The 25,479-nt window shown below is 40.7% G+C and overlaps 1 protein-coding gene across 1 annotated transcript; it reads right to left on the bottom strand.

The window, feature by feature from the left end:
- Positions 1 to 1,126: 1,126 nt before the first annotated feature.
- ppp1r14bb (protein phosphatase 1, regulatory (inhibitor) subunit 14Bb) lies at positions 1,127 to 24,582 on the bottom strand. The gene is made up of 4 exons (XM_018691160.2): positions 23,944 to 24,582; positions 4,477 to 4,560; positions 4,348 to 4,380; positions 1,127 to 4,249 (listed from the first exon to the last, which is right to left on the bottom strand). The coding sequence occupies exons 1-4, from the start codon at positions 24,142 to 24,144 to the stop codon at positions 4,181 to 4,183; spliced, it is 387 nt and encodes a 128-aa protein (XP_018546676.1). The 5' UTR covers positions 24,145 to 24,582; the 3' UTR covers positions 1,127 to 4,180.
- Between the last annotated feature and the right edge of the window lie 897 nt (positions 24,583 to 25,479).

The raw sequence follows: 25,479 nt of genomic DNA, 5'->3' as shown, positions 1-25,479 counted from the left end.
AAATATTAAAATAGGTTTCATAAACCAATCACAATACAGTTTGTTGCTAGAGCCCATCACAATGAACCAATGGGCTGGACTTCATGCGAAAAGCGCGCATTTGGCTTTTTTTCCCCCCCCAAACAGCTTGACATCTTCTCTATCATAATACAACATAATAATATATCTGTGAAACAAAATCTGCAAATTAAGTATACAGGTACACAATAAACACAAGGCAATAAACCAATAGAAAATGTTTCAATTTAATAGACAAAAAAACCCTTGCATATGAAGTTCTTAAAATGACACATAATCTATAAAGACTATTTTTTTCTTTTTTAAATTTATAGAGAGCTCTATCTTACAATTCATGGTATACTATGTGGGACAGTTATGCAGTTTATAATATATGTGTAGTGCTATGTAGCAGAGAGAATGGTGTGGTCTAACTAATGTGACCCATTTGATGTCTTTTTTGTACTCTCTTATAAATTATTATTATTATTATTATTATTTTGCCTTGGCAACACTGATGCCAATGCCAGAAAATAAGAGCTGAATTTGAATTTGTAAAAGATATTGAGTCTACAAGACAAGGGCCAATGATGCGATAGATACTGACACCAAACATCAGGAGAGGGATCAAACTTTTCCCTCCAATCCTGCTGAAAAATTGTCAGTAGTATGATGTGATATAGCCAGCAGTGTTTTTTTTGGTTTTTTTTTTAAAGCATCATTCTTCCCCAACTGCCTGTCCATTAACAGGGCTTCCTTGTGGACCCACTCTGTCAAATTGCAATCAGCCACAAGATGGCACCAAAATAATGCAAAACATCAGTAAAGCCATGCAAATGATATGGTGGAATTCCTATCATTTGGACAATAGGCCTTTTTCGAGGCAGACATTTTGACATGTCATTACAAGAAAACTGTTGATAGAATTATTAATAACATCAGCATTGCATTCACTTATGTGGTGTATGCTGGTTATGGACATTTAATGGCCCTGTAAATGTTGCTAAAACAAGTTAAAATGTAACCAATCAAAAAGGTATAAAGAAGGTTTCATCCAATAAATAAATGAATAAAAATAAATTGCACAGAGCAGGAAAACTGACAACCCCAATAATCAAAGAGAAACATATTTCCATTTTACATGTTTTTATTAAAGTTGCATAAAAGTGTAACAAAATTGGGCAAAAACAAGACCTGTTGTTGATATTGCTACATTTGTTTGTTGGTTTGATCTAATCATTGTCCAAAAAAAACACCACCACTCCTTCAATCCACATGGTTTAGCTCTTGTATTTAGCCTCAATGATAATAATCAGTATATATATTTTTTGCAATTTTCCCCAACAGTAAAAAAACAGACTTCTCAATAACAGTCTAAGAAGGTATAATCCAAACCTGGATTTAGAAATGAAAATCCATTCAAATTCAGCGACTGATTGAGCTTGCATGGTACAGTCCCACTAATCAAAATATCTCCAAAAAGCTGCAGACAGCATTGGATTTAGGAATGCCACCAGGAAAGCAAAAGCAGTCACACCAAAGTGTATCTGGATGGATTTTTGTCCAACTATATGTTAATCCAAGGCCTGGCATCAAGAAGTGTCATGATCACAATAAAAACAGACCAGTATTCAATGTAAATGTAAAGAACATTGTTTTATCTAAACAAAATCACTGTATCAAGGCCTAAGTATTAAACACTCACTTCTAAAAAAACCCCCAAAACAATCAAAACAACAGAATCTCCTTTTGTTTTTCAAAAAAAAAAAAGAGAAAAGTAGCGACAGAAGATCAGAGATTCTCCACATGCCGCAGTTCTGCTCAGTAACACATGTTTTTAGCAGTTTGTGTTACTGTTTTAAAAATGAATGTCTCCCGTTTATTTGGTTTGTGTAACATAAATAATACCTAAGGCAACATCTGTTTAAAAAAAAAAGGAAACTGAAGAAAGGATAGAAAGGGAGGGTGGACAGAAGGATGAAAATGGATGGGAAGAGGAGGAGAGAGGAGATGCCAGGGAGAAATGACAGAGCAGCAAGATGAAAATGGGCCAGAGTGTGTGCGCGTGTTTGTGTGTGTGTTGGTGCTCAGAGAGAGGGAGAGACAGACAGTGGAGGTCTGCTGTCGCCGCAGGTGTTAGCAATTGGTCACAGGAATCACAGCAAATGTTACTGCTTCTCCTATTGGCCGATGGGCTTCAGTCTCTGATCTGATTGGCTCAGGATCAGAAACAGATGGCTTATTCTTGGAGATGATTGGCAGCTGCAGTAGGAAACACAGACCTTGTGACAGCTAAGGCCCAGTCTCTCTCTCCCTTTTTCTCTTTGCACTTTGTGTGTGTGTGTGTGTGTGAGTGTACACATCTGTGTAAGAGGCAGCTGTGTTTGCTAATGTGTTTCCTCCGCCTCGAGGGTGGCCTGTTTGTGTGTGTGAGAGAGTGAGAGAAAGAAAAAAGAAAAAAAGAGGAGTGAATGCATTTAGACAGCTTTGATTTGAAACGGTGGCCTCCATCCCTCCTATTCAGACATCTCATTGGTGGCTCTACTGATGTGACAGGCAGAGGTCGGTATAAACACAGAGCTCAAAAAACATTTTCAGAGTTTCCATGTACATGTGACCGCTCCGAACTGATGTCTGCCAAACATAAAACAAGGTGGTGGACTACATAATGTCTTAGGAAAAAGGGAGAGACAGTGAAAAAGAGACAGAGAGAGGGGGGCAAAACAAAAAACAAAAAAACAAGGCAGCTTTGTTCCGGGTCCCCCTGTCGGACTGTCAGTGTGTGTGTAACAAAATGCATCGAGAAAACAAAACAAAACAGGAACCAGTCCTATACTAAAAATCTAATTTGTCTTACAGAACAGCAGAATATACAGGCCCGAAAAACACTCCTATTATGAATGTTGCTGTACATTATGTAGCAACATACACACATAGCATTTAGCAACACACAGACGTACATATGTATGTGCAGGCTGGACAGCAGTGGCTTCTAAATAGCCTCTCTTAGGACTGCACTACGCATTCAAGGAAAGAAAAACATACTTCTTTTCTGCAAGAATTTGAATTCTAGTCAAGCACACCCAACCTAAAAGAACCTACTTCTACTCTACCCTCAAAGGAAGATTTTTAGTCTAAAATTGGTCGGGCCGTACGACCACTGCAGCCAACCAGTGACTTTCTTTTAGGTTCAACTGCTATTCCAAGGATCACATTTGCCTCTTTGCTGTACTAAAGATAAACCATACAATATTCTTTGTGGTCAGAGGTTCAGATTTTCCTCCCAAAATGACATAGTGCAGATTTTTCAACAGACACGCAAAAAGACAGACAGTCTTTAAATGCACCACTGTAGCAAATGCCTCTGATTAAGGGGGGAAATTATGTGTACTGACCCCAAAAAGTTAATTAATTAAAAAACTAAAGTCAAGTGAATATCCCCATGCCCTCAAACCGAAGCAGAAAACAGCATAGGAATAATGGTTGGTAGCTTGAACATATACAATTTTAAACCCCTTACAAATAACAAAATAAGGAATCTCGTTGGTAGAGACATAAGCAATGATTGGCTGCTTCCTTCTTCCAACCCTCCTCCTTCATCGTTCACCCTTCCCCTCTTTTCTTGGCCGATGCCGACTCTGTCTCTTGTTCCTCTTCCCACTCTCGGCTGCTTCTCTCCCAGTAATTACTGGATTCATCTCATCTCATCTGAGCTCCCCTCCTCTTCCTCCTCAGACAGATGGAGAATGGTTCAGGGGGGGTGGGAGGAAGAAGAGCTGGATGAGGGAGAGGAGTAAAGCCAAATAAAGGGTGAAGGAGAGGCCGAAGTGGGGGGGAAAAAAAGAGGGAAGGAGAGTGCCTGGATTAAGACCAATGAATTGCTTGTTGTCGTCTGGTAATTACGATTTTTTTTACCTTTTGTCATTGCTTTTAATGGGGAGGTCCACAAACAAGAGGGGAAGGTCAAAAAATGAAAATAAAAGCAATTTATAGGACTGGATCCAGGCAACAGGAGAAGAGGAAGAGATGAAATGAAAAAAAGAAGGGGGCCTAACAAGAGGAACCAAGGTTCAGTTAACGTATTCAAAAGAAGAAAAAAGAATGGGGAGCGACAGGAAGACGAGAGGTGAGGGCTAAGGTGGAGAAGGGAGGGTGTTGGGGAGGAGGAGGAGGAGGGACGCCATCATTTCTTCTGAGGCGTGGAGAGCTTCTGCATCCCTCGGATCTTGTCGAGCAGCTCTGAGATGAAGTCCTACAGGGAGACAGAAGGAACACAGCACATGAGTTGGATTCAGAAACAAAAATCCACAATGGAAGGGAGAGGGGGGAGAAGAAGGAAAAAATTCTTACCTCAGTAGGTTTAAAACAGTCAACCAGTAAGTCCTGTAAAACAAATAAAGACAGTGTGAAATGGTGCTTTGTTTCTGCACATGTATATGACCTTACATGCTTTTACAGAAGTATGAAAGCGAGTCCTACCTTGACCCTGGCTGCCCGTTCAATGTCACTGGGCATATCCAGCAGCTCATCCACATCTATCTCAAGTTCTGGGATGGCCTCCTCCTGTAACACAAATAAGAAGAGAATAGAGCACATTTAGCCTAAAAGTATGTGCATAATTTGAAAAAAGTTGTTTTTTTTTTTACACAGTTCCTGAGTAACCAAAAGTGACAGCTCACTGTCAGAACCTCAGAAATGCTCATGGACACATGGAAAGAAATCCTCATCATCCTTTCTATTCTCAGTCCCCTCTGTGTTTATGTTATGTGGCTGTCCACAAATAGATCAGCACGGCATTTCTGTCTGTCTGTATGACGTGGTACTTTGACTGACAAATGTCCATTCTTGAACACTAGAGGGCGGTGTCTTTCCATCACCCCACACATTGTACTCGACAGAGAAAAGAGAGGAGAGACAAAGACAAACAGGCAAGTAGACTGAATATTTCATGAATGAGGAGTCTTGATCAAGGATGGAAAAACAGATAATGTCTCTTCAAATGCAATATTTATTTTGCCTGTGTGCACATAAATGCCTGGTCTGTACACAGAAAGCAAACTGCTGTTCAGTTTTTACAGCCCATCCTTGTTAACGATACAAAACACAGTTTCATCTGACTGTTTAAAATCCTACAGGACATAGTGGAAATAAACTAGTTTTGGGATAGCAGTTCCAACATTTATGTGTCTAAATATTTTTTTGCATCTCTGTATGGTAAATATGAAACTACAGCTAGCAGCTGCTCAGCTTAGCATACAGACCGAAAACTGGAGGAAACAGCTAGCCTGGCTCTGTCAGTGTAAATGTGAGAACAACTAGTAGTGGGATTACACTTTTTTTTGTGCAAATTAAATACACAAGATATCTATTTTTGCTTCCCTCTAAACTGCTGACTGTCACACTGTTGCCTCAAGTGAAAACATGCTCTTGTTAAGCTCACAGGGGTGAAATCTGCGCCTTCTGAATGGTCCTAAATTTCTAAAACTGCGATAGGATTCAGATAATAACTTCGGGCATTCAAAACTGTCTTGTAATTCATATTCATATATATAAGCAGCAATGGCTGCAGTAAATTAAAATACACACTAATGATAAGCTGATTCTTAATATAAAAAGCTTATACAGGCTTATAGAATTGATAGTTTATTAGAGAGAGCAAAGTGAAAACTGGATTCACAGTGAGTTTCTCTTTGTCTCTTTCTTTCCCCCTCTCGCCACGCCTTCTCCAATCAATTCTTTTCCTGATTAATCCCTTGCTGTATAAAAAGTGGTTTAATAGTCTCCCTCACTTTCTCCATCTGTCTCACTCACACACACTAGCTCAGTGTGTGCTATCAAAGCGTTTCACCACTGGCGACAACACACACACACTCGTACAAACACTCATTTACCCCTCTTTCGCAGCTCAATTGCTACCCTATATTCATGTCATTCTCTAGGAATCTCTGTCTCACTCTCGTCCTCCCCCTCGGTTAGAGTTGCCCACACCAGCTGTCTCTGCACCTGCCCAACTGCCCCCTGCCCCATCACACACATACATACACACACACGCACACACCCAAAGTCACGTAGACTCACAAACACACAGATAGACAGGCACAGCATGCTGCGTGTGCACATTTGTGTGTCACATTGACCAAATGGTAGTTTTTTTTGTTACAGCAAAAACTCCTCAGCATCACACATATCCTCCCTGTCTCTCACACACACACGGATTAAAGAATTATAAAATGAGCATTAATAAGTCTGAGCTGGATGAAGTGTGTGTGTGTGTGAGTCTGTGTAGGGAGAGGGTGGTGTATAAGTATTTAATTCAGAGCAGGACAGCCTGTGTGTGTGAGATAGAGACGGGGTGTGACAGACAGACTTACTGTCAGCAGAGTAATACACATACACACACAAACACACTAAACTCTCTCTCTCTCTCACACACACACACACACACACACACACACACACACACACACACACACATACACACAACAGATGAGAGTAAGACATTCAAGCTACAGTGGGACAAAAACTATACACATTCTTATTCATTCAAAGACACACACAGATGCTTACACTGCAGACATATTGAAGTTGTCTGATTCACACACACACACACACACACACACACACACACACACACACAGGCTGTGAAGTCTGACACAAAGACTGCACAACATGTGGGCTCCACGTGCTACTACATGCAGTAAAGAAAGAAAGAAGAGGAGAGAAAAGTGGGAAAGAAAGGACAAGAAACCCTGGCTCTATATTTTTAACATCTAGGACATACTCAGCATAAATGTAATGTCCTGGTGTTCAGTGCACTGGAAAGCATAAGTGATACTCATTTAATATGGCTTAAAAATGATTTGAGAGACAGCGTGTTAAATCTGTGAAGGGGGGAAGGGAACGCCAAGAGGAAGGAAGGTAAGAGGTTAAGACGCACATCGAGAAGAGGGAGCAGCTGAGTGGAGCAGCCCAAGAGAGAGAGAGAGAGCGGGAGACAGAGAATTAGGCAGGGGAGAGGAGAGAGAGAGAGAGAGAGAGAAGGATAGGAGAGAGGGAGGGATGTTGAAAAAGGCCGGAAGACAGGCTTCAGAGAAGAGACACAAAGAAAGCAGGGAATCACGAGGGAGGATTTCCAAAACAATCCAGCAGACTGACTTACTGAACTAGTCTGGAGTCTGGAGGGGGTTTTACTGTTGGCTGCAGATGTGATCTGGACTAGATGGCTACGAGGTATTGGCACACACTGCAGGCTTGTAAACAAAGCAGTGCAGTGTGGAACTATTGTCAGTGATCTGGAGGTGCAGGATTTGCCAAACTGGAAATATTTTTGGTAATCATCCAAAAAACACCTGCATCTGTGTTTAGGTGTTTGGTACATGATATTAGAACAGCCACACTGTACTTTAGTGTGTTTGCCATCACAAGCCTTCAGAACAACTTCAGTGCTCCTTGCCATAGATTCTTTACACACTATTGGAGGGATGGACCAAGCTCCTTCCAACATATATTTTATATATTGTGTATTGTTATATATTGTATTGTAAGGAGTTTACAATAAAGTGACAAATGATACACAGAAAAAGAGACATTTTAATATATTAATAGGATTTAAACAGGACTTCTAATTACACTAACCTAATTAATTAATGACAGTTATAGCTGCATATTACCTGCACTGCATTTCCTTTATTCCCAATAGGATCCATGGCAGTGAAGATGCTTTTATACTCCAAGTTGATTGACTCTGCTCAGATTGATATTAGCTGACTTAGCTGACTGAAGACTAAAGAATTAAATCTTTTCCAACAAGATAACGACTGGAAATAAAATAGTATACCCACTCTCGCCTTTTACTGGATAAGAAACCAGACGCTGTTACTGAGCTTAGTACATTATAGATGTTGCATGTCAGTCATAGACTGTATCAGGAATTCATTTCCTTTCTTCAGGGCTTTTTGCACAGAATATGTACTTTTACTCTGTTTTGGCAGCAGAAACAGCCTTCGTTTGCTTTTAACTTTTAATTAATAATAATTTGTTCATTAATGATTGTGACTATATTTTGTATGTGACCTTGGTCATATCTGGATTAGTAAAGTGAGTTAATCGAGCTAGTTGATAAACAGCTTTGCGATACTAGTCATCGAGGAACACACACATTAGGCTCAGTGAAACCAGCTAATCCAAAGAGAGCTGAACTGTCTTTGTGATACAGACAACCAGTGACTGTGACGACCATAGAAAATGATTCAGATCATTTTCCCCACTGTGCACTCTGCATGGAGCCACCTGCACTTGTTATATTCCTCCGCCTATTTATCCATGTTCTTCCTTTAATCTGTGGGTTACAAAGCACACTAATGGCTGGTGAATTACACAGCACAAAGTTACTCTGAACCACCAGCACCACCTGAGGAACAAACCAATACTGTAAACTGGCATATAGAATTATTGTACTGTGGTCTTTTAATTACGCTCTTCCTGACAAGCTTGCAAATGTGATTCACACACCACCACACTCTGAGAGAGCAGCAGACAGACACATTGTCTGTCTGGAGGCTGCCTGCAAAACAGAGCAGAATGAGATGTGACAGTATGAAAGCCTATTTGTGTGTGTGTGTGTGTGTGTGTGTGTGTGTGTGTGTGTGTGTGTCATAGTACTATTCCTCTCACAAGGGGCTGTGTAGTAGGCTTGGACAGATCAAATGCCAGATACAGCTCCCTCACCGGAAAAACATAAGCCACACACACAAATAGGGCAGTGCCCTCGTATTACAACAAAAAGCCCTCGTATCATGGCTACTGTAAATATCTCTGGAAGAGGAAGTGATGAGACAGAGGGATGAAGAAGTAAAGTCAGGGGTTCTTGGAAGTTCAGTCAGAGATTTTTTTTTAAATCGTACGTCAACAGTTCTTTATTTTAGCCTGACTTGATTTCACGGTACTTTAACTGACCTCAGATCTGATTAAAACTTCCAACACTATGACTGTGAGTTACAGATTTGTGTCTATAACTACTTGCTAATAGCACTATCAGCACATAGAGACACGACTGATGAAATAACAGTAAAACACCATGTTAAGTGTAATAAGGTGGATAGAAGGCGATTCCTTATCAGTGTGGGAAGCTTCATGTGTAAGTGGGTCATGGAGGCCACCTACAAGGATTACACAGGACGGACTTCAGAGATAACACACTACATAACCGACTCCTTTGATAGGATCTGTGTGTTTAAGTGTGTGTGTGAACTTAGGAGTGTGAAAAAGAGGGCCACAGAAAGACTACATGATACATGATGGATGATAAACAGCCACTTTTGCTTTCCTACAGCCTCAGTAACAAACTAGGATAAAAATAGTCAGACTTCAGGATGATGGCTGTTTGCCCGTTCTGCTACAAAGACAAAAACAATGTTTTTGGCTGTGCAGGCTATAGGGAGGGAGAGGAGGGGGAAGAAGGAAGCTGGAGACAGAAGGAAGTGATGGCTGAAGCAGACAGGATGGAGGAAGGAGGGAGAAGAAGGAAAAGTAGGCCACGTGGCGTCAAACAATGTCACCATTCACTCCAGTTTCCTTGTGTGTGTTTGTTTTGACTCGTCTGGCAAAGTGATACTTAATGCACCCATCAGAAGAGAACCTCCTTTCTACTATATTTACTCCTTTTAAGTGCTTCTCTTGTCAGTTCTTTCCCATTTTATTCACAGTGGTGGAGAGACATGGGAAATGCACGCTGTTTGCTCCACCATCACTATGTGCCTTTTCCTTTTCAATTCTCGCTGTGGTGGGACTCTGTATTGAGGTCAGTCCAAGCAGGAAAGTCTTTTTGCTGAGTGTTTATTCTGTGTGTGTGTGTGTGTGTGTGTGTGTGTGTGTGTATGCGTATGCACCAGAGAGCGGGTGAGTGAGTGTGTGCTCCATTAAAACTATTACCCTAGGCTGGTTGACTTGGCACTGTGACACAGGTACAAAATATGTGTCTGCAACAACGACAAGTTACAGACACACACACATGCAGGCAGTGTGAGCACAGGCATTGCTGAGATTGTTTGACTGTTAGTGTGTGTTTTGGTTCTCATAGTTGAGAGAATGTAGTGTTCACACAGCAGTTTCACTGCTCTGTATCACTGCCACCAAAGGAAGAAGGCATCCTGGTATCATAGTGTAAGAGTACAATGTCTGAAACCAAAACAGTTTTCAGTTTTCTGCCTCTCTGCGCACACAAAAAAAAGATGTTGAACATTTTAATGGAGAAAACTGCATTGTGCTTTAATCATCTATGTCTAATGGTCCAAATCAAAAGGCCTGAGCAATAAATCATTCAGCACTTTGTCAATATTTAAAGCTCTGCTACTGACATTAGTTGTAATTGTGAAAAAGGATTCTTGGTGCAACACAGACAGAGAGAACATCCAGTCATCTACTGAGGTGTGCTGAATGACATAAGGAGGTGAGGGTGAAAGGAAGAAAGAGAAGAGGTGAGTACAGAGAAGGGGAAAAAAGACAAGTTGCTTGAGGCTATTGACAAACATGGTTGAAAGAACAGAACATCTTGATAAAATATTTGGATGTTGCCCAGGTCTGACAACATGCAAGTTAAAAAAGAAATGAAGAAACAGAACAGATAGTCAATCACAGACTAGTATGATTTTGTTTAACCTACTAAAAAAATTGTGTTTAAGTTCAGGAGAGTAGCGGCTTCAGGATGAAACATGCTTCTGAAAAGATTCACATAGCTATATTTGAATTTGGATGCAGATAATGGGGTTTAAAGGTAACTACAGCTCACAGAGACTCACAGATGAGCCAATAAGCACACCTTCAAATTCTCAAATCATGTATGTGCAGGCCTGTGTATCAAATAAACACTGACTGAGCAAAAGAAGATGTGCAATAGAACTGGAGTTTAGCCAACACCAGACACAGGGCTAAAACACAGGAACTAAAACAAACAAAACAGTTTGCAATTCATTAGTAGTTGTTAGACCAGATTGTTTTGTCATCAAAATAACAAAAAAGTTCTAAGTTGACAAGTTGCTTGCAACCAATCTCAAACTAGTAATTCATGACAACCTTGTGACTGATCTGGTAATTTAGTCTACTGTCATCTGATTAACACACACACACAAACACACACTCACTCACACAAGGGATAAGTCCAGCATGGAAATAGTGGAAAAATACTGGGCTTGAACCTGCTTCCTGTCATGCTCCCCTCTGTCTCTTTATCTCCATGTCTCCTTTGATGCCCTTCCTCTCTGGCATTACCACTCTGTGCTGCTCGTATAAATCACCCTCAGTGTGTCTCTAATAGAGCAATTTATGGAGTTTAGGCCACCTTACTGTGGGCATGATACTGCTTATGACAGAATGAGAGAAAGAGTGTGGGAGTTTCAGAGGGGTGAACAAGGGTATAAGGATTAGGGATGCTTTGTGTCAGTCATCGCCTGCTGCTTTCCACCCCCCTTATATCTCTCTCTGTCTCTCTCACACACACACACGGTTGCTTATCAGGAATCTGCTGGTCTTACAATAACAAGCACATTACTATTGCCAGCCTCCTTACTTAGGCTCTTTTCTAACACCAGTTTTGGGTGATGAAAAACATGTTTCTGAAACGTGTGACCCCAGAAAGTACAGCTTTATAAAGGTCTCTTCTTGTTCTCTTAAGCACTGAAGGGGTTAAAGCACCAGCTCACCCTGCTACTTCCTGTCTGGGCACGTGACCTTGGGAGATAACAGGGAGGGGAGGTTCAGGGTATGTGTGGGAAGTGGCTGAGTTAAACAGAAACACTTTAAGAGGACAGAGTTGACAAAGTGACAATACTAATACTGTGTGTGTGTGTGTGTGTGTGTGTGTGCATACAATTAGTCTAAGTGGTAACTGGCAGCTGTAATGAATATGTGGCCTCACACTCAACCATGAACTATAAACTACAGCAATCCATAATCAATGCAGTACAATACAATATACTTAATCTAGTCTGGAGTATGCAGACATTAACATTTTGTGTGTGTGATACTGTGCACCTTTGTGTGTGTGTGTGTGTGTGTGTGTGGTTGATCTTCATCTCTATTGCACGTCTAATCAGTTGGATGTACTTCCTCCCAGGAAGAATATGATGTCCTGTTTTGAATCATATGAAAAACAGAGAGAAAGAGCTGCAGGCAAAACAGCTTGAAGTAGCCTCTTTACAGTCTGTTTACTGTCAAATTAGAGACTAGAAAATGCAATTTATTTGTTTAATCTGTCATTTTTTCTTACTTCTCTCTCTTTCCAAGATTATCTGTGTTATTTCTTCCAACTGATGAGGGAAAATGTTACAAACAGAAAAAGTTTCTTAGTAAAAAAAATCAACTATTAATGTATCTTTACGTGCTCCTCTGGAGAGTAAGGACACACATAGCTTCTGAATGGTACTGGTCTATTAAAAAAACCCTCTTAAAACAACATGTACCCCTCATTTAGCACATCCTACCAGAGCCTCCATCTGTTTTGACTCTCCAGCCCTGACAGCCTTCCTGCTATCTCACTACAGATAAAATGCAAACGGCTCTGTCATGTAAAGTAAAAAGAAGCAGAGCCTCCAGAGTCTGCTGGTAGTGATGTGGGCATGTGGTTGTGTACCGGTGCTGTGTGGGTTGCTTCAGACTTATTGTAGGAGAAAGCCAAACCAAACAGGCTCCAAGTACACAGAATGTATCTTCATATGATGCCAGGAAACATTCATCACTATAATTAGGATGCAGGCACAGTAGTTTTGGTAGTTCTTACACTGTAATTAGGCGACAATAGCATATATATAGCATTAGTAAAGCTGAAGAGATGCATTGTACCATAGACTGAAGTGATGTCTTAGTGAAGGAGGGAATGACAGAGCTTTGGGTAGATATGTTTGGCCCGGTGGCCTTTTCTCTAGAAAAAATAATCTATGGTGAGAATGTCCTCCATGTCATTATCAAAGAGACGCAACATTTCAGATGTCTGCAGACAGTAGATATCTAGATTCAAAGCCCAATTATGACACTAATGTGGTTTTCTGTCAAAACTGTCACAGCACCAGTTTTGGCTCCAACCACAATATCAGAAAGTTTAATGCTGACTCACTCTAAAACTCCACCCAGAGCACACACACACACACACACACACACACACACACACACACACAGAGTTAAAAATCTATTTGCAGAGTTAAAGTGTAGAATGTCACCCAACCTTGACCCCTCCACAAAGCTGCCCACAGTCATAGCTGCTCGCTGTACGGTTGAATGATTCACACATCAGCTTGTTTGGCCTGACTGAACGCTTCAGTGGTTTCTGTGTGTTGACTGGACATGTCTATGCTGCAGCCTCTCTGGGGAGTCACTCTGCTGGTCCCTCAGGGTCACAGCCAGCCCCAGGAAGACTTGTACTGGCAACTGCACGATGCTTCCAGGGCTGGAGCTCTGCCGCTGTATCACGCTCACTAACTACTACATGAGGGCAACAGTTTGCCACTGCTGCTGCCCATTATCACTCTCTTTTTCAAGCAGCTGTTCCATTCAACAGTCAAGCAACTTTTAAAAGCAAAGCTCTGCAATATACTGATAGAAATCAATACACACTGCTACTCTTGAACACATTACAGCAGAAATGATTTAACCTGTGGCCTGTTTGTGTATTTTTCCCCCATTTACTGTACCACACTAAACACTCAGAAGTGATGCATTTAAATTTTCCAACCACAACCACAGTGATTTCTTTAGAACTGATAGAAGAACTGGTTCAGGCTAAAAATAACCACCACAGCTGGGTAGGCAAAAAGAAGAGCATTACCTACTAAAATTCAAACAGTATCAAAGGAAACCCCAAAATACTGGCCAACATTTTGATTGCTGGGTGACCAGGTGGGAGTGCAGTGCATAAACCTCACAGCAACTGAAACTGTAGAAACACCCAAAGATATTAAGGCCATTTGAGTGAAGTCTGAAAATGTTGTAAAAATGAAAGCAAATTTGATGCATTCTGTTAGCTAGGTAGAGGCAAATACAATAAATATAACTAACTGAGCAACATTAAGTGTACATATCACCTTTGGTTGCTAACTTTTAACCTTTACTTTCAATTTCCAAGCTGCTTTTAATGATTTGCATAAAAGTAAATGGTTGGAAAAACAACTTCTATGCCTCTCTCTCACTCACTCACTCTCTCTCACTCACTCACACACACACACACACACATATATAGAAAAGCCATCTCTCTTCAGCCCACTCTAATTACAAAATCCCTCATCTGAAATATGTGATCCCGACAGCATCTCAAGTGCCCACTTTCACCCTCCACCTCCACTCTCCATCTCTTGAGTCTGTCATTTCTGCAGCAGAGAACAGAGGGCAGATCTGAGGAGGAGATCTGAATGCTCCACAAATTCATACACAGACTGACATCGATAGGTGTGCGTGTGTGTGTGTAAAGGCTGTGTATGTGCAGGTGTGTTGGGTATATTGGAATAAGTAGCCTGGGGTGTTTTAGCAAATTGATTTTTCCTTTGTCTCCTTCAATCAATTACTTATCATCATGGCAGCAAACAAGCAATAATAATAAGCATAAAATACATGCATACAGAGAAGAGTGTGAGGAAGACCACACAAAGACAAACATGCACATGTCCTGTACGGGCCAGAGGAGTCATTACCACTACAATTGGGCTCAAAGAAGAGATTACGTGCAGATTAAAACAAGAATGCATACAAACAAGGATTACAGCAGATTATCATTATGTCACTCTTGGCAAGAACTACTAACAGAACCAAAAGCCTCAATGTTCATTTGTTCATTTGCCATGTCATTCACTGAAAGACTTTTTGTCATGGCAGTTTTGGGCACGAGTGGAGTTTGGCAGCCCCCACAGGGTCATCCATGTATACATATTTTCCATTGGTTTTCATGCACTCTTCTCCACAGGAACTTCCATGTTCATTTGTGCAGCCTTTTAATTTGTTCTGCCATGATTGAGATAAAATCTGAGAGGATTTCAAAAGGGATTAGAGGTCATTATAATTCTTTCATGCTGATCAATCATCAACACAACCTCTGACTTTCTGAACACTGGCAAAACACTGGGTAATCTAATAAGTTAATGCTTTGGTTTGTTTCCATATTCAGTCAATCAGCTCCAGGATAAAAAAAAACTCAGTGGGTGGCTCAAGTAGATTATCACACAGACAGCCATGGTGTAAAACAGTAAACCTAAGAGGAAACTTAACTCTTTCTGAATGACGCCCTTATTTTGACAAAGTGCAGTCTGCATTCCTGAGACTCTTCTTACTATCCTTAAGGTTAAAATACTAAAGATTAAATATGAAACCTAAGGAATAAATCAGTAATAGAAAAAAGGAATGCTGTGGCCGTTACTTTCACTGTCCAGTGAATGACCTATTTTACTTGTTTAATCTTTATTTAGCTCCGCCGATGGTTTCGCTTACTGTGAGTGAGTTAAAAAGATCCTGTGTCAGTCCCAACAGGATCATCCTCTTTTTTTCTGCCTGGCTACTCTTTTACTCTCCTCTAAAGTTTGTACAGAAACAGGATCAAACCGTTTCGATGGGCTTTTTATGGCACTTACAGGCCAATGATAAGTAGATTAAAGTGATAATCCACCCAAAAACTTTCTGAACATAAAACGCACATCCACTGTAGTATTAAAACATGGCTGGAAAGGAAGTTTAAATGGACATTTTGATATCTATTTTTTTGGCTTTTATACTTATCACCATTGGAACCCACCATTATAACAGTTTAAGATGACCACAGCTCATTTATTCCATAGTCATTTCATAAATTAATTCTTTGCAGATTTTATAGCTTAACACTTGTTGATTTGTTCAATGTGTGTGTGTGTGTGTGTGTGTGTGTATGTGTGAATGATACTGACTCTCTTCCTGATGAATCAGCTATTTGTAATCATTACTGTCACTCAGACACATTGCCCAAATATGGTCAGTTGTTCCTTCCTACTCAGACACTAAATGCAAATTCCAAGTAGACACACGCACAACACATAACACATATAGTATGGTAAATGAAATAAAGGAAAAAGGAAACAAAAGCTATTTATGATGCGCCACTGAGCTAACACAATATGAATTGTTGTCCATCATCATTAGAATTGTCTGACAGAAGTAACTGGTAACATTATTCCTCTGTCATTTTTACTGCCAGACTATTTGTCTATCTGCCTGCCAGCTGTCCGTCCATCTGTCCACACATCTTTCATCCATCCATTTCTTCACACAGCCTTTTTAACCAGAGCAGTTTTCATAACAGCACAGGAATCCTGCCACATGACGTCCAGTGCGTTGTGATACCACGAAAGCTTAAGTTAGCTTTCGCACTGTGGTGACATCATGGAGGATATGAAGCCGACATGGCAACGGTGCTCTACCCTGGCAACCTCTTGATCAGTCTGACACCATCCACCTATTTCGCGGCATACACATTATTAACAGGTAAATCACTGTATACTGCTCATGTATAGTCTCATAAGCGTACAATAAACACATCATACAAGCAACACAATCAGAGACAGCGAATAAAGCCATAAACTGGCATATGCTTCCCTGCAATTAACCAACAGCTCAACTGGCGTCTGCTCTTAATGCACCTCCTGGGACTAAAATACACTCCTGAGTGGATCTGTGTTACCTCACTCAACCTGCAGGCAGTTGGCATTATTTACAGAGACTTCACGATAACGACTCCATATACCAAGCCATGCCAGCTGCAGCCAACTGACGTCGCAACTGTAAAATATTAGGATAGTGGCTTTGTTTGTTTCCTTGTCTTAATATGGTTTCAACAATGTAGCCAATAGCTGCACCTCACCAAAACCTCATATTCATCTTTCATTTAAAAGCCCTGTTATAGCAACAACACCCTGGAGCCACATATAGTAATAACACTGGCCCGTGTATCAAGCTGCATCGCTATTATGCCCATGCTTACTTTAAAAGGCTTCCTCAAGGGTGCTAGGGCTTTCACAAAGTACCTATAAGAACGACCACAAGGAGTGTTCGTCTAAAACAAACTGTATGACACATTGTAGATCATTTAAATAATGAGCAGAGAAGCAAAGGAGCACTTTAATATATCACAGTCATTATGTTTATGGAAGCAAACGACAGTATTAACAGGCTGAGCCTGTTGATTGTTCACACAATATAAACATTTGTGCTGTAGTAGAATATGAATGGATAACACACTTTCATAAACTTCCCCATTTAAACAAGTTACTGCCTGCTGTTAGATTCGCTGAAGGCAGTCCAGTTTCGTAAGCAATCTCCAGACATGCCCCGCTTGACTTGTGATCTCTAAGGTAAAATGGTTTTGTTAAACCCTTTATTATTTAAACTCTTCACTTGGCTAACGGCCTAATCTGTGTGAAGGAGGATGGAATGACAAGCTCATCAAGCTTAGCTAGCGCTGAAACATAACACTGAAGGCTTCACACGGTGGAAAGGTGTGAGGCAGTCAGTATGTACTGTACAGGCTATGCTGGTTGATGCATGACAGAGCATAACGTGGTTATGAGAGACAATAAAGACAAACAGTAAGGGGAAGAAAAATATTAAAGAAAAATCACACTATCTATTGCATAAATGCATTCCCAGAACAAAATGACCAACATGGATGATTTTAGATGATTTTGATCTCCTGCTGCTCTCATTGGCTGAAAGGATAAATTAGTCAAAAGATCACTTACAGACAGATGTGGTGTATTACATTCTTTTATCCTAACATTAAACAAACCTTAACCTCAAACCTGAACCATGTTAAAAAAAACTCTCCTTTGTAAGTGATTGACAGCCAAAATTCTGCCTGGTGGTAGTTAAACTGTATTCTAGACACAAACCCTCACAAGTGCAATTTTACATGTGCAGATTAAGTCGGTGAAGCCAAGACGTGTGAGTGTGTGTTTGTGTGAATCAACAGGTGTGTGCCGGGTAGAATACGCTTTTTAGGGAAAGTGGTATGTTAATATTGTAAATTTTTCTATGTACTGTATATGTTTGTCTCACTCCTCCTTTCTTACACACTTCCTGTGACAACATGCATAAACATTCCTCTGAATGACTCACATCCCTCGTTCTCTCTCTCTCTCTCTCTCTCTCTACATCCCCCTCTTTCTTAATCCATGCCTTCTTTCGCATGGCCTTCTTTACTTCCTTCCGATCTTACTCACACACTAACCAAAAAAAAACAAAGAAACAACACATGCTTAGTGTCCCTCACTCACAATATTCTTGGCTGTCTGTCTTCTCTCTAACTTGGTTGATTTATATACTCATTGTCTTAAAAACCCTCACATGGTCTGTCAGTAGGTCAGACTACAGTACATGCTGACTCACCCTCAATCAAACAGGAAAAGAACTGTGTGTTCACCATGTAGAACCACATGTAACCTATTAACACGATGTGTGCGTGTGCATGTCCATGTCTGTGTGTGAGTGTGTGTGTCTGTGTCTGTGTGTGGTGTGGGGGGTGTTTACAAAGACACACTGAGGTCTTTCACTCCCACTGAGTAACAACCACTCTTTGTAGTCACCCTCTTACGTACCCTGAGTGAAACAGGGTAATACTGATTGGTATTCAGTCCTTTAAGTGTTTAAGCAAACGTTGCACACTCTATGCGTGTGTTTTTGTGCATGTGTGTGTGTCCTATTACAGTGTGAAGCCAGTAAAGGAGGCCAGCTTAATCTTTCACAAGCAAAGCTATGAAATTACAGCTGTTCCCAATGTCAGGCTTCCCCCAACTCACTTTTTTTCTTGTGACTTGTACAGACACACAACACCAGGATGCATGTTGTGTTGATATTGACCTGGGTGTAAGCATCACTTCTTTAATTGTCGGTTGTTGCAGACCACAACAGACTCACAGTAAAAATGAAGCAACACAAGTAAGGAATAGACAATTTACAAAGTTCCTCAAAATACTGACCAAATACAGCCAAAAGAGCACGAACTGTTCATTATAACGTATATGTGTAGCAAATAATGAATAGGGCATTTAAATTCTTGTACAATCCTGTATGGACTGGTGGAGACTTATTTTGAAAGGTATTTATATTTCCTACTTTTCCTGCATTTTGTCAAGTGTTTTTTATTTATTTATTTTTTAAATGTAGAATGTGCACACTTTCTATGTAAAGCAAATGTTTTGTTTTTTTAACAAAAGGCATAGCAGTTGTTTTAACTGTGTTCACATGTGTTGCACTTTATCTAGTGTCATTTCCTATTCAATGTGGGTGTTCACATTGAATCTTTGCTTTTATTTACTTCAGGTGTTTTTGCTGTGTCGCAGTTACTCACAACAGGTGTTAGATGAACATTTTGATATTTTTACATTTTGGAGCTTTGTTTTATTTATATTCATGCATATATTTGTTAATTTGAGGAGACATTTTTGTCCACTATGCAACACAACACAGCGTTACACCCACTACATTTGCACATATTTTTACATACAGTCAGCATTTGCGCGGATACCTGTTGGGATATTGTGGAAATATCCAAATACCACCATAAAACTTTAAAAAGTATTTGCAAAGTTTTTTTTATTTGATTTGATATTTTAATTGATGGTTACTAGCTGTGACTCAGGAGTTAGCAGGTTAGCAATCAGTGTCTTGTTCTGTTTCATTTTTGACAATTAACAACTAATGTGGTGAAATACTGCTACTCTTGACTAAACTAAAACATAGTTAAATGGGATATATGGTATGCTTGTCTGCCTGGCTTGTGATACATGTGGGGAATCCCTGAGTGACGGTTTGTTTATGGCGTGACTGTAAAAGCAGGAGAGAAAAACACAGAACAATAATTTAGTTAACTTATTCAGCTGTCAGAAGGCACTGAATTGTTTTCAGTGCCTGATTGAGTGCTACTGCAGTTAGAAAAGGGAACTTTTGTGACTGCCATTGCATTTTCTTTGTGTATATAGCATGTAATAGCAGGGGACACATGTTACAAAAACACTCTCTCCTTCTCTGACATCCCTGCCTACTCCTACTACATTTTCCTTCTCCTCTTGCCATCCCCTCTAGTTTTTTTCCCTTCTCTTCCCCCGTTCATTGCATTCCTGCTCACCAATCCTGCCTCTGTTCTCACTCGTGTCCCCATCTGTGTTTATGTGTGTGTGTGTGTATGTGTGTGTCTGTGTGGCCACGTAGGACCCTGGAGTTTGGGGATTGGTCCGCCCACTCGCTCCACTGTTAACTATGTAGCTACTGGTCAGCTCCAGTGTATTATGAGCAGAAAACACAGCAAACTGAGAGAAAAAAAAGTCTTTACTGACACATAAACTTTAAAGAGCCCAGTTACTATGGAAATGTTATCAAGCCTGGGCTGAAATTTAATCATTCTACTAGAAGCGGAGCTGTGGACTTCATGAGTGTAACCCCCGCTCTCCTCTTCCCCAGAGTGAGCTCAAACTAACTTAGCACCTTATATACAAAGCCAGTAATAGAGTGGGGGCTCCATAACAACTGAGGACTGCATACAACTATACACAAATATATCTACCCTTAAGGAAACACTCCCTTTTGTTATAAGTTGCGTAACTCTCCTAACATTTCCTACACCTTTAGTGTTTATATTTTCTAACTAATACTGTTTATAGATGGGTTTAAAACATAAATTGTGGAATGGGAGGGAATTGTGGGATTTGGAGGCTATTGCAATAGCTCTGAACCTTTTTTAAGGATGTATCAGATGAACTCAAATATCCCTTCATCAACACCAACAGTCATGTTCCAAATATGTTCATTTAAATCAATTTGTCAACAACTGCAGAAGTACCCGGTACAGTACATGTACCACTGTTTGGGCACCTAATAAAACCTGGAGTGTTTCTTTCTATGTGCTAGTAACTGAAAGGCTCTAAATATAATCCAGAGTAAAATACAGGGGCTTTTTGGGAATGATGCAATTTCACTAAGCTTTCTTTCATGAAATGGACACAACCCTTTTTTCCACTGCATGGTTAACCAACATAAACATTTAACAAGCCTTGTTGCCATGGAATCTGATGAAGGCTCAGCTCCTCACTATTAACCATAGCAACTCTGACTGATAGGCTGACTAAGTGGCTGGATGAATATCTGACATGCTGCCTGGCAGAAATGACTGGCTTACTGCTTGTAGCATGTTTAAAGGGATTATATGAATGGGGAAATAGTTCATTATGAATTCCCTGTTGAACAAACTCCATGTGGTTTATTAATAGTTGAAATATGCATCCACAAAAGGAGAAAAAGAAAAGGGGAGACTGATAGTTAGGAATTAATGAAGGGTGACAAATGTGACAAATGAAAGTATGGATTATGACATGAGTCAGAACAAAAAGAGACACATGGTAAGAAAAAGGGAAAGATGAAGCAAGGAAATGAAAGAAAAAAAAGGAGTAAAACCCAAGCCACTTGTTCCTTGTCTTTGTTAGTGAACAGGGTTCTCCCAGTGCCCGCTCTGCTCCCTGACCGGCTAAAGCTGCCTCTCTAGTTACACTGTTTAGTAGCACGTGCTCCACATTTCCCTGTCTAAATGAGCCCAATGTGTCTCCATCACTGAACCGACTGTAAATTAATCTCTTTGTTGTCTAACAGCCTAGCCAGGAACGGGACCCAGACAATGAAAAGGGGGAACTACTGTGGATCGACGCCAAAAATAGGCATTGCCATTAGAGATGTCTGAGGAATGTGTGTCCAAAAATGTGAAATAAATCATTAATTTCCCATTTACACAAGTATAATCTGAAATGCCCGTGATCTGACCATAATAAATCAATACAAGTCTCAGGTCTCACTATCTACAATCAACAGATACTGTCACTGTGCATCCATTTGTGAGTTTTTTGTTTGTTTTTTTTTTGTTTTTTTTTGTGGGAGGGACTATTTGTGACCCTGTTGATGCAGTTGAAAATCTGACTCACAATCCACCATCAGTGGATTAAAGCATGCATGACTGAAAGAGTGTGTGGATTGGTGAATGAAGGACAGATGGGTGCAAGATGGGTGAATGAATGATCAAATCTACATTGAGAAAGAGAAATATCTACCCTGAAATTACACAGATTGTCTCGTATTGATCGCTGGGATCCGAGGGCACACAATAGATTAAAAATAAGATCTAAAACAATTAGTATTTCGAAACCACTTTGATTTTCTTCTGTTAATTATGAAAGGTCATACTGGAGCACAGTACTACAAAGATTTTCTCCTGAACGCACTCACTCATACTTTTTTGACTCTCCACAGCTTTGACGCATAGCATATTAATCCATTATTGGCAGACAATCAAAGCATACTGATTTTAAAATCCTCTGCAGGCCATTTAATCATCTCTGCTGGCATGTGAGTCTTTGTCGTATCCCTGCTACTTTATTATCCACATCTCACGGGATATCCCACTGGCTGCCATGAAAATCTCGATGAAACTTAATAGAGACAAATGTGGGATACACAAAAATCTGGTTTGGTTACACCACATGATAAGAGAGGTATTTCCTGAGAGACTCACACTCTTTGTTAACTGTGGCTTGGAATAATATCTGGTTACAGTTAAGTTATGGTTTGTCAGTTGACTGGATTTTAGACTTTCAGGTGCAAATGAGGAGACAACCAGATCCCTCAAGAGTCTCTGGAGGAAAGGGACAGCACAAAGAAAAGGTGCATTACTTTTTACTCTGCAGCTACAAAAAACTAACTTTTCTGAAGTGCAAAGTACTTTAGAAAAGTAAGTTTGATTGTGCTTCCAGTAACTAGCCTCCTGCACTCCTGTCTTCTCTCCCCATTAGCCTACTAGGAATTCTCCAAACCAGTTAAGTCGTTGTATTCCTCACGCTAGGAATAGAATGTGGGTCAATGCCAGCTCAGTAGAGTCGACATGAGCTTACCACCTACTGACGCCAGCAGCTACACCACAGCTGCCGCCAGGTTACATTATGACAGCACGGCTCTCCATGCGTCACCATGACCAATGGTTTGATGTGTGATAGTGCAGAGGGAGTCTAAAGTTAGCTTCTACACCTGATGGTTATGCACAGTCATCACTACGGTCAGGGAGTTCATTATAAGAGCCCAGCTGAAAAGATATATCACTGGACCCCCTACCCAGGCGCATCAGTGTCACCTCATTTATCTCTTGTCCCCTCTGACTCATGACAGTAGCTCTCTCACCCTCACTCAGCTTTGTTCTTCACGTAGGAGAGACAAGAATGGTGGGAGGGGGCATGAAACAAGGGTCCCAGCTAAAGATACAAACCAAAGACACAACCAGACACAAGTCTCTGTTTTTCCTTAAATTTCTATTGTTAATTATTACTATTAAAAAGTGTTGCTGCTAACTTAATTTTCTATCCAAAACAGCTCCCAAACAGCAGCTGAACAATGCCTTTTACGACCAAACTATAAATAGTCATTTCCAGTCAACTATTAACATTGGATTAGATTAATTCACAGGTGTGCTATATAGCAGCTTCAGCCAATCAGAACAGAGAGCAGAGGCAGTCTATTTCATGATTAGGCTATAAAGCTGCATTATGCTACATTTAGCCTACCTGTGGGTGGAGGACTGAAGTTTAAGCACGAGGATAGCTGATATTAATGCCTGACATGAATTTATCACTTCTAGCACTGTTCACTTGTTTCCCAATTTTCTGCCTTCATTACCTCATCTACTTGCATATGGCCCAGATACTATAGGCTATAGAACAAGAGAAGCTAGGCCAAAAGCAGCGACAATGGGCCCAATAATGTTTCTTTGTCAACAGTTTGCTTTAAAACTGGACATAAAGACAAGCCCCAGACCTGATAAACTGACTTATTAGGCTATACCATAGAGCCCTATTACTTAGCAGAGCCGCCTGATCAATACGTTCGATCGGTTTCGAGGCCGGTTATTGTTCGGGTCTTTACCTCACAGTCGTAGAGGTCCGTTAGCTGGTCGATAATCCACTCCTCCAGGTTCAGTCTCTTCCTCAGCTCTTTACGGTCGTATTTGACGGTTACGCGTCCCTGCTTCCGAACGGGTGTCTCCGGTTCCTCCGTGGTGCCGGCCGGCGTCTGGAAATATACCCGGGGTTGAGGGCTCGTCTCCGGGCTTGTTACAGCAGCCATGGTCGCTCGGTTTTAGAGGGTAAAAAAACCCGGAGGTGTGGAAGTGTGAAAGGAGCGACGGGAGAGAGGCGAAAAGCGGTCTGTGGACGTGCGGCTGTTCGCTTTACCGCACTGAAAAATCTCGGTTGACAAATGTGAGACTTGAAATCCCCCCGAAGAAACAACGCTGAACCTGATGCTTTTGTTGTCCAAAAACGCTCAAAGGGACATTGGCAGTGGCCGGCCGCTTCCACAATACAAAAGGGAACGACGGATACGGTGAAACGTAAAATGTAACCGGCTTATTGCGCTATTTACAGCATGCAAACTCTGCTTATATAAAAGAGAAGGCGGTGGGAGAAGCAGAGCCGGCCTCAACTCTTCATTCAGTACAAAGAGAAATCACACGTCTCCCTCTCTCTCTCTCTCTCTCTCTCTTTCTCTCTTTCCCCACGAGAGGTGCGCGCGTGCTCTCTGGCTGGGCTCGAGCGCATCCGACGTAGCGCGACTGAAAAAAGAGAAAAAACCTATGTTGATCCCCCCCACTTGAAAACCATTTGACCCAATATTATCCTTTTCTTCACATATCATTACCCCTTTCTCTCAACTTTCATATGAGACGCGCGTAGAGTCCACTCTTCTCATCTTAACATGGTTCAACACACTTTGCATCAGAGGGACATGTTCTACAGCAGGCATCACCAAATATAAACACCAAAGACGGACACATTAATCTGTCTTTGTGCTCTCACCTCTCTTTAAAAGACTCCAAGTCATTATCCACAGTGGCCTATTCAGACTGAGTCAATAGCTTAACCTTTGACAAACTTTTTGACTTTCTGATTATTTGTCATTGTGTATACTATTAACCTGCCAGAGGCACGCCATTCTATACTTAAGACCAACTAGGCTGCCTGTGCTTTGTGCAGCATTTTGTTCTTATATAGTATCTACACAAATTTCCAGTTTGCTCAGGGACCTAACTGCTTCAAGCACTTGGTATTTGAATGCGCATTTGACTAGCTCACAACAGTTAAACTGTCTCCTCATGAATGTGAGAAATGTTTACAGGCAAAATTTCACACCTACATTTCACACTGTGGGAAAAGATAAGCCTATATTTTGCAGAATACAGACATGTATATATATATCATTATGTATATAACATGTTTGTGAAATTAGTTAATTTAGTCCTCTTCTAAGATTACACTCTGCACCTTGAGTGAAAGCAGCTGGAGCAGCAAATTGTCTTGTTTGGGATTGGTTTTGGAATTTAACTTTTATGCTTTATCTCCAGGCTACTGCAAGGATAAAACCACTGAAGGTGTTCCATTAACAGGAAACCAGTCACATTTT

The sequence above is a fragment of the Lates calcarifer genome, linkage group LG15 (genome assembly GCF_001640805.2).
Source record: "Lates calcarifer isolate ASB-BC8 linkage group LG15, TLL_Latcal_v3, whole genome shotgun sequence".
NCBI lineage: Eukaryota > Metazoa > Chordata > Actinopteri > Centropomidae > Lates > Lates calcarifer.
This window is presented reverse-complemented; position numbering and strand designations above follow the sequence as displayed.

Excerpts from the sequence above, each read along its gene's own strand:
- ppp1r14bb (XM_018691160.2), bottom strand. The coding sequence starts at position 24,144 with ATGGCTGCTGTAACAAGCCCGGAGACGAGCCCTCAACCCCGGGTATAT. Across the intron at positions 4,381-4,476 it reads AACGGGCAGCCAGGGTCAAG|GACTTACTGGTTGACTGTTT; the intron begins GTAGGACTCGCT and ends TTTGTTTTACAG. Across the intron at positions 4,250-4,347 it reads ACTGTTTTAAACCTACTGAG|GACTTCATCTCAGAGCTGCT; the intron begins GTAAGAATTTTT and ends GTCTCCCTGTAG.